At 36.4% G+C, this 10,000-nt stretch overlaps 1 protein-coding gene across 1 annotated transcript in view; it reads right to left on the reverse strand.

Moving 5' to 3' along the window:
- The window catches only part of LOC144978373 (transmembrane protein 117-like), a 31,108-nt gene extending 22,976 nt beyond the window's left edge, over positions 1 to 8,132 (reverse strand). Inside the window, exons 1-2 of the mRNA XM_078924312.1 lie at positions 8,077 to 8,132; positions 5,006 to 5,924 (exon numbers count right to left, since the gene is read on the reverse strand). Of these exons, the coding sequence (XP_078780438.1) occupies positions 5,006 to 5,759 (754 nt within the window). The 5' untranslated portion in view covers positions 5,760 to 5,924; positions 8,077 to 8,132. The remainder of the gene's footprint in view (positions 1 to 5,005; positions 5,925 to 8,076) is intronic.
- Between the last annotated feature and the right edge of the window lie 1,868 nt (positions 8,133 to 10,000).

Here is a 10,000-nt window from a genome sequence, read left to right on the forward strand (position 1 = left end):
ACGCTGTTAACGGCCAGGTACTCATTTGGGTACGGTGAGAGAATGTGAGTAAAGAGCCTTCTCCAAGGACTCAACTATACGCCGCTCAAAGCGGGACTCGAAACCATGATCTTGATCCGAAGGTGAGTTTCATACCACAAGATCACATAGTAGTCGCACACGTTTCCATCTCTTCTTACTGTACAGGTCATCTGTTGGGTAATTTATGACTTGCTCCATCCAGGCCACACAGCGCAGCGGCGGGTGATCGAACTCGGTACTTTTCGGGTACGAAACAAAGACCGTACCGCTGAGCCACGCTGCCCCATTTATTCAGGTTTTCGTCCAACTGAGTCATCGATCGCATGATGATTCGTTTTTGTTCTTGGTGATTGGATTTTTCTTTAAACCGCTATGTATATGAAAGTTGTAAACATTACCAAGTGTCAAGCTGAACAAAGTGACCTATTGTGATTTTGGATATTTCTTTACACCGCTATGTATGGTAAAAATACCCAAGGGTCAAGCTGAACAAAGTTACCTATTGTGATTTTGGATATTTCCAAAACTGTGAACATAATTTGTTATTATGTAGACCATCTTGAGTACATTCAGCACTGAGACAAATGACTCGAGAAATATGGTTCCTATTGAAAGTCACCAACAACAGAAAGATTATGTCAGCCATAACCACCTTCACTACATGCCTTCCAGTAAGTTGGACCGGGTGGCATTCAAGTTTGAGAGCAATGGTCATGTTTTGTTTTTGACACAATTCAAAGTGTGTGATATTAAGCTGCAAGAAACTGGACTGTAAAAAGTAATGAACAAAAATGAATGAATATTGAACAAAATACCAACTACGGAACGTTTCGTGCACAAATCCCCTCTTCATCCGATAACAAAAACAATAATAAGAAAAGAAAAAAATTAATAGATCACTTAAAATCCAGACTGACAGCAGAAAATTATTCGGCCTTGTATTTTGACGTGATTTGTGTGGTCAATCGTTACAAAGGCTACAGTCATGCTATACGTTAACGAAGGCTACCCGTGCAATATTAAAGACATCAATGATGTTTGTCAGTTAACTGAAAGCCGTGTAGAAGGGGACCACATATATTACATGAAAGTAATAATTTAAAACATAAATAAATAAATAAGGAATAAAACAAACAAACATACAGAACAAATAAAACAAAACGAAACAAAACATTCTGATCTATTGACAATATTATAATATCATTAAAACGAATGTTGGATCGTACGTGGTCGCCTTCGTAAACTCTATAGCCTGACACTTCCCTAAATTGACGTGACGTCACAATACATGGCAACGATTACCAAAAGAAAGTGAAAACTGTGTTGTCGTTGGTAGTGTTCAAGAAAACGAATGATCGAATCGGGTGTACTAAAGTACTATTGTGAATACAACTCCCAATTAACTTTCTTTTGGTGGTCGTTGCCTTATACCGTGACGTAATTTTTTGGGCAGTATCAGGCGATAAGTTCTAAGGTTGGATAGAAGAATTTGACGCAATGCGAATTCTCTCCACAGGCCCTTAATCATGAAGAGAGTATCAGTAAACAAACCCTATGTGTGCACACTTATGCTTAATCCCTTGCGCGCGCTAACACACACACACACACACACACACATACACACACGCACACACATACACAGAGATAGATAGATAGATAGATAGATAGATAGATAGATAGATAGATAGATAGATAGATAGATAGATAGATAGATAGAGAGAGAGAGAGAGAGAGAGAGAGAGAGAGAGAGAGAGAGAGAGAGAAGAAAAAGACGAAGAAGAAGAAGAAGAAGAAGAAGAAGAAGAAGAAGAAGAAGAAGAAGAAGAAGAAGAAGAAGAAGAAGAAGAAGAAGAAGAAGAAGAAGAAGAAGAAGAAGAAGAAGAAGGAGGAGGAGGAGGAGGAGGAGGGAGAATGAGATGATGATAATGATAATGATAATGAGATAGATAGGTAGATAGATAGGTAGATATAGAGGAGAGAGACACAGAGAGAGAGAGAGAGAGAGAGAGAGAGAGAGAGAGAGAGAGAGAGAGAGAGAGAGACGGAGCACTATGCACATCATGTATTATGTTCACTATAAGTATAAGCATGCTAGCATTTTACGTCAACAAAATCCACAATGGACATAATAGGGGGTTAGAAAATAAACCATCAGGAGAGAGAGAGGGAGAGAGAGAGAGAGAGAGAGAGAGAGAGAGAGAGAGAGAGAGAGAGAGAGAGAGAGAGAGAGAGAGAGAGAGGGAGGGAGGGGCGTAAGAAAATCATGCGGGGATTCAACACAGACACTTTTACACCAATCCAGCATCAGGTAACAAGTTCAATCTTATTAACCAGTTAACTGCTGTACTCTGCAAAAACACGCATTTAAAATTTTGGCCAGAAAATTCGTCCTTCAAATATCGATCGATTTAAAGGATCCTCAACTTGGCAAAAACTCTCAAGAAGAAGAAGAAGAAGAATTGTGCAGAAACTGATTCCATGAGCTTGTTCCAGTTTTAATTCTATTTAATTTATCGACGGCATCTAACTCTAATCCTGTGAAAATGAGAAAGGTGACTTTGAGAAGAAAAAAAATTAAACAGTGAGAATTCTGCAATAATAACCGTATGTGTGTTTCAATTACATTACTTTTCCTGCCAAGTAACGGAATTGTGGTTAGTCTCTGTTGGTTACAAGGGTAAGGGAGGGGTTGGGCTATATATAATATATAAGCATAAGCTAAGAAAAATATTTTTACTGAATATAGCGCTTGACGAAAATTAGGAATTATTACAATAAACAACTCGGGTCTCTGATATTACAATAAAGAACAAACTTTAATTTAGATTTAGATTTGTTTTCGTCCCCCCCCCTCTCTCTCTCTCTCGCTCTCTCTCTCTCTCTCTCTCTCTCTCTCTCTCTCTCTCTCTCTCTCTCTCTCTCTCTCTCTCTCTCTCTCTCTCTCTCTCTCTCTCTCTCTCTCTCTCTTTTATAATAATAATAATAATGCTGAAAACTTATATAGCGCTATAACTCCGAGACACCAGACTCTAAGCGCTTAAATTACAAATTACTTTGGCTGAAACATACTCATTCACACACACAAGCACACACACACACACACACATACACACACACACAATACAACACACAACACAAACCAAACCTATCTTGCTTCTCATACCATCTACTAAAATCGAAACAAATATGTTTTAAGCGAACGTTTAAAAATAGACAAAGATTCTTTTTCACGAATGCTCTGCGGTAAGGCGTTCCAAATAGAGGGTCCGAAATGAGAAAAGGATCTCATTCCAGCATTTTTCCGAATTCGAGGGACAACTAGTTTTGTGGAATCACTGGCCGAACGTAAGGGGCGGGGTTTGAATATCTTTCAATTAGTTCTGAAAGGTAGGAAGGGGCAGTACCTTCAAGACAACGATACACTAAAACACAAGCTTTGAATTTAATTCTTTTCTCAACAGGCAGCCAATGCAGGTCATGAAGTAGAGGTCCGGCAGAGTCGCACCTACGCTTCATAAATACTAGTCTGGCAGCGCTGTTTTGGACAATCTGAAGACGTTTCAGATTGTATTGCGAAACGCCAAACAACAGAGCATTACAATAATCCAATTTCGATAGTACGAGGGACACAACCAGGTGCTTGGTCACATCCTCAGATATGAACCGTCTAATGGAAGCAATCTTTTTTAGTTGGAAAAAGAGAGATCTAACCAAATTATTAACCTGGTGCTCCATCGACAGTCCAGAGTCTAAGAATGTGCCAAGGTTTTTCACTTTGTCAACAATTTGAATAGAGGCATCCCCCAACTTCAAATCTGTTTCACTTTTCCACTTCCTGTTCCCCACATACAGCACCTCCGTCTTATCATCATTCAGTTTCAGTCTGTTCTCATTCATCCATTTCTTAACACTTTGGATACAATTTTTACTATTGGCTGATACTTCTTGTAAATTTCTCATATTGGAAACGCAGTACAATTGCGTATCATCAGCGTATTGATGGTAAGACAGACCAAAACTTCTGATGATTTTAGACAGAGGGCCAACGTACAAAACAAAAAGAACGGGTCCAAGTACTGAACCCTGGGGAACCCCACAATCAAGAAAGATTTCCTCCGATCTATATTCATCCACCGTAATAATCTGTTTACGATTAAACAAATATGACCTAAACCAATCAAGCGCTGCACCAGACACGCCATAAGTAATTTCAAGACGTTTGAGAAGAAGATTGTGATCAATAGTATCAAAAGCAGACGATAGGTCAAGCAAATTCAGCAAAGAACATGAACCATTGTCTATAACAGAGAGGAGATCATTAACAACCCTAACAAGTGCGGTTTCCGTCGAATGATGTTGCCTATAAGCAGACTGAAATTTTTCTTCAAGACAATTATTTTTAAGATGAGACAGTAATTGTTTCAAAACAAGCTTTTCTAAGATCTTAGAGAGAAAAGGAAGATTAGAGACAGGGCGATAGTTTTTTAAGTTCTCTTTATCGAGATCAGGTTTTTTCAAAAGGGGTTTGACATGAGCAACTTTGTAAATGTCTGGTACAGCACCTGACTGCAACGAATTATTAACAATACATGTAAATGGTGTTAAAAGTTTTACCAACTACTTTCATCAAGCACTGGACACTCACCCATTCAACTTCAACACACATTACTAATAAGAAGAGGGTGACCATAATAGTGAAAAGTTTTCACAACAGCCTTTCACGATAAGAGTTGGACGCCCTTGTTATTGATTTTCATGTTCTCATTTTTGCATATTTTTAAACATATATGCATAAAATATGAAATTTTATGCACGTTGGCAAGTTTGTAAGCTTATTGTTTTTAATTACATACCTCAGCATCTGTTATACAAGTCATAACTTATCACAGTTTTTGGATTTAATTTCAATAGTAAACTTTAAAAATTATAAATAGAAAGTGCCATGCATAACAACAAAACATAAAGAAATGAAGCAAATACTTACGGAAGAGGTAGGCATGAATGAAAACTTTTCCAACAGCGATGCCAATCAATGTTCCTGTTATCCACATGAAAACTTTCAACAGACTCCAGGCATTGGGTGGCCACCTTATAGCCACGAAGGCAAAGTCGTTCCCAATGACGGGGATGTTACATTCTTTACGACTGTGGGCAACAGGATCCTCAGCATAAATCAGGAAATTACAAACAACAACAAAGTAGGCACAGAAAAGGCGGAAGTATGGATGTTGAAAGTGGTAGCGGAAATCATTCTCCATGTACAAAGAATAAACGCTACCAGCGTCTACATCGTCTTTGGTTGCTATGGTCAGACTGTCCCCACGCTCCACGGATGGTTTGTGACGAAAAGGCACTGGGTTTTTTCTCGGAGAATCTTTTTTAACATTGCTGCTACTTTCTTCATCTCCCTTACTTGAAGAATTTTTATTTAAATCTAAATTATCATCATCATATTTACTACCACCTCGACTGACAAATGCATCAACAGCATTTTGAAAAACGGCCTTTTCCCTCTCATTCAACTGTTGTATTTTAGGTTCAGATTTATCATCTCCCTGAATTTCTGAGCCGTCTTCTTCGTGCTGATCATCCTCAGTGGTCAATTTAATTTCTTCCATATTGCTGCTGTTCTCCATAGTGTTATCATTATCCTTTATCCCCAGTACCGATATCTTCAGAGGTTCATTCTCTTCCAGGCTGTTTTCATGGCCAATCTTCTTACGACTGAATTTCTTCATATCATGGGCATCATTAGCAGCAGAGGCACCATGATATGATGATGTGTTTGGGTTCTGTTTTTCCAAATCAGGCAAATTGCTTGGATGCAGACTGAGACCTTCCAAGTGGCGGATCTTTGGTTTGGGATGTGATGAATCTAATTCTGTAGCACCTTTATTTTTCTTCTACACGATGGGATGGATTTGACATGGGTGGGAGTTCACACAGTTTGAAAAAGATGGTGAAGGTGAAGGGGAGTGGGCGTGTGAAGGGAAGAGAGGAAATAATAAAAACAAAAAATAAAAACAAAATAAAATAAGATGTGATTACAATTCTATAATAGTGAAAATATGAGTGAACCTAGAGATTGTCAAACTTCCTTGTCAATTTTGTAATTTAATTTCTATTTTAAACCAACTGAATGTAATCATGCAATTAATGTTGTAAAAACAGTTCTTATACTCATAATTTTCAAAATAATTACCAATCATAATTAATGTATGCCGAACTCATCAAATTGGTAATAAGTCAGAAATCTTACCTAAGTGATTTAAACATAAATGTCTATTGACTAAAGATAACATATTAATCAAAGTTAAAGAAGTAAATGGCAAAGAATCATTGGTGCTTATTTAATGGGAGGATCAAACCGCACTGTTTGCACTTCTATTAGAATCAAAGATAAACTCCTTGACTGACTCATAACTTTTGACATGTAGTCTTGGTAATCAATTGAAATTCTTTTCACAAGAGCCAACACCAAATTCTTGAAGGCTGTGTCATGTCAAGCAATGTAATTCTCAATAATTTCTTTTCTTTTTTAAATGTCTTTTTTTTAAATACTAGTCTTTCATTTATCTTAAATTGGTTTGTTAAAATGTGTACAGTGCACTCTCCCGATAACGACCTCTCCGAATAACGACATTCTCCCGATAACGACATGCACCTCTGGTCCCGAGCCATGTCGTTATCGGGAGAGTGCACTGTACTTATTTTCAGGTCGGAGAAAACAAATTGTTATGGGCTCAATGTTGTAATGGAAATACTCTCGAACCAACACAAATGTTGATCCTAAAAACAAGTCAAATCAAGTCATGTTCGAATATACCTGTTCACAAGTGCACATAGGTTTGTACATTAGCTGTGGCTATTCGGACTCAAGTCTCAATAGTTTCCATGGCAATATAGTTTTTGTTGGGTTTTTAAAAAAAAAAAATTGATAATTACATAAAATTGATGCAAATCAAAATTACAATTTTAGTAACTATCAACAGGTTGTCTAAACCCGCTTTATTTGACGAGAAAGACAAAATCATGGATCAATTGAAAGCCCACGCGAGACTATTCAGACTTGAGTCTGAATTGCCACTTCGTTGTATGATTCGTTCTTATATGAGAGTCTGGAGTTGAATAGTGAAAAGCCTGTTTTTGTCTAATGTAGTGTTTGTTGTAATTGTGATTATAATAATTTAGTTAATAAAAATAACAAAAAACAAGGGAGTGAAATTAAAGCAATCCCATCTCCTCAATGTAGGCTACCAAAGAAACAGCTTCTTTGTCATGAGTAAACGTTATAAGATTATTCTCTACCATACTTGTTTGGTTTTCGTGTCTGGCCACTCTTTTTAGTTTCGATTCTAGACTCATTCAGGTAAGTGAACTATTTTTTGGCTTCATTTTTGTTTGCTTGTTGATTGTTTTCTTTTTTTTTTTTTTTTTTTTTTTTTTGGGTGGGGAGGGGTGGGGGGATTGGCTGTGTGTGTTATGTTGTTTTTTGTTTGTTTGTTTGTTTTTACTTTTTCATTTATGGTTTACTGTATTCGCCTGTTTTCTATTTTGTTAACAAAGTCATTGATACAACAATTTACAGACTTGTAATTGACTCCAACTCCAGTATCTAATAATTTAGAGACTCCAGTTCCAGGCTCTGGTTTGTTATTGTTATTTTCTAAGAGTTTGATTTTATTTTCTGCATCGAACGATCTTAACCAAACATATGCTATGAAATAGCCTATATGGATGCTTGTCTAAGTATTGATTTATTGGCTTGGTATGAGTATGAGTATGGTAACTAAGGCATGAACCATAATCAAGAGACAATTTAAATGGATAATGAACCTAAGAACGGATTCCAATTCCAAACAAATAGAAGACAGAATTTACACGGCGAAAGGCCAAGGTAAATGGAATTTGTTTTCAAAACACAAACTTTATATCTCATTTTTATTTCATTCAGCAAAAGGAATCAGTTATTAATGTTCATTTTCACCATAGCAACTGTAAACAATCTGAATTATAAGATGAAATTCATTTTGCAATTTTAGCACTTTCGCTTACCTTCCCTTCCGCGTACTGCTTTCCTCCATCTTGTTTATTTGTGTCGTAATTCTTCGTAGATTCAGGGTTGCCAGATTATTTTTCAACAAAATGCCAGGGGAAGACTCAAAAAATGCCAAAACACTCAAAAAAATGCCAAAGTCTGTTGACTCCCACCCCCACAAAGAAAACTACTCACTTTTGATAGACAATTTACTATCATATCCTGGTGGCTTGCGTGTTTTCTTTTCTTTTTCTTTTTTTTTTTTTGAGTTATACTAAATTTCCTGCTGGGGTAATTTTTTACCTACTGACTACTAAGTGAAGTGCTAAACCACTACACCACGGTTGGATTTTAAGAATGAAAAAGAAATACATTAACATGAAAGGTAAATACGTAAACAGTTAAATAATTATTGACAATTAAGAAAACTTACTGTTTCGTGTTTCTTATGATGTTTTTTGTTGAATCTGGTTCAAGTGCAGAGTCCAAAGAAGTTATAGAGAAAATTCCAAAAAAAAATTAGAAACAATATCCATCACAGTTTTAATAGCAAAGTTTTCCGATGTGAAGAGATTTGTTTTTACGCGTTTAGAAATAATTAAGAAAAGGTGTCATTTGAAGTATACTATACAAGAAAAGAAAATGCCAAATGAAAATGCCAAATGCCAAATGATTTTTCTAATGCCAAACGGTTTTCAAAAATGCCAGATTTTTGGAATCTGGCATTTAAAATGCCAAACTGGCAACCCTGCGGTAGATTTTCGGCTCAGTTCGTTTTCGTTGTCTGATCCTTCTGCCATCTCGTCGCTCCGCCTTCGCATCTTTCAACCTTTCACAACACAAAACCACGCCCCCGTTAAAACTGGGTCAGGGATCGAATGGCGATCACATCAATCGATAACATTTCCGTCCCATCGAGAGGGAAAGTGACAGTAGACAGCAGTAAAAAGTCACAACTCGTAGTCAGATCTATTGGAAGAGGGGAGGATAATTTAAGGGGCGGTTTGGGTCTTTTCTAAAAAAAATTTAATAACCTATATTGGGTGGTTTTAATCATTCTGTATCATCAATATAGGTTAAAAAACAACATTTATGGTGAAAAATTCTAATTATCTATGTTGATACCCATTTTGCGATCTAATTTGGGGGTCTGACATCAAAAAATATAACAATCTTGTGGCAAACGTTCCACAAAAACTAATGAAGGAATGACCTCCATATTCTTCACTCTTGTCAACTTTGTACCATAGTGTGTCACCATAGAGAGATTTTACGGCTTTAGCTTATGCAATTTTTATTAGATCATTACAAAGTTGAGAATCAAAATGTTATGACAAAATTGATGTAAAAAATTCAGATTTGGGATTATAATTTAAAATTTACAAATCTTATTTAAAAAATCTCTCTATGGTGACATAATACATTATCTCTGTCATAACTGTGGTAATTTTCAGACAATTTCATTGAATGGATTCTGAGTAACGTTTGACACAGTTTCCCATACCCTTAGAAAAATGACATATTGAAAAAATAGCTAAATGGCTTCCCGTTTTTCACACATTTCTTATTACCTGTACCATTTTCGACTGTGTTTTTCGTGCCTTTATAGTCTACTTTAAGAATTTGGACTTCAATTATATTATTTCTAAGATAATGAAATATCATTTTCCACCAAAATCTCAAAATCAAATTTTTGAAGGATTTTCCTAATAATTAGACCCAAACCGCCCCTTAAGACATTTTTTTAAAAAATGGTTGCCCCTTTAAAAGTCTACAAGAAAAACTTGGATATAATATAATAATTCCGTGGATTAATAATAATGGAATTTATATAGCATCAACACCCATATAGGACGAGTCATGACCATAGTTTTTCCTTTAAGGTCAATTGGATGACGCATCTGAGTCCCAGTTACGGGTTTTGTGTTTTGTTTTTGTGCT

Source organism: Berghia stephanieae, chromosome 8 (assembly GCF_034508935.2).
Source record: "Berghia stephanieae isolate SIO BIC M18660-M18661 chromosome 8, UCSD_Bste_1.3, whole genome shotgun sequence".
Classification (NCBI taxonomy): Eukaryota; Metazoa; Mollusca; class Gastropoda; order Nudibranchia; family Aeolidiidae; genus Berghia; species Berghia stephanieae.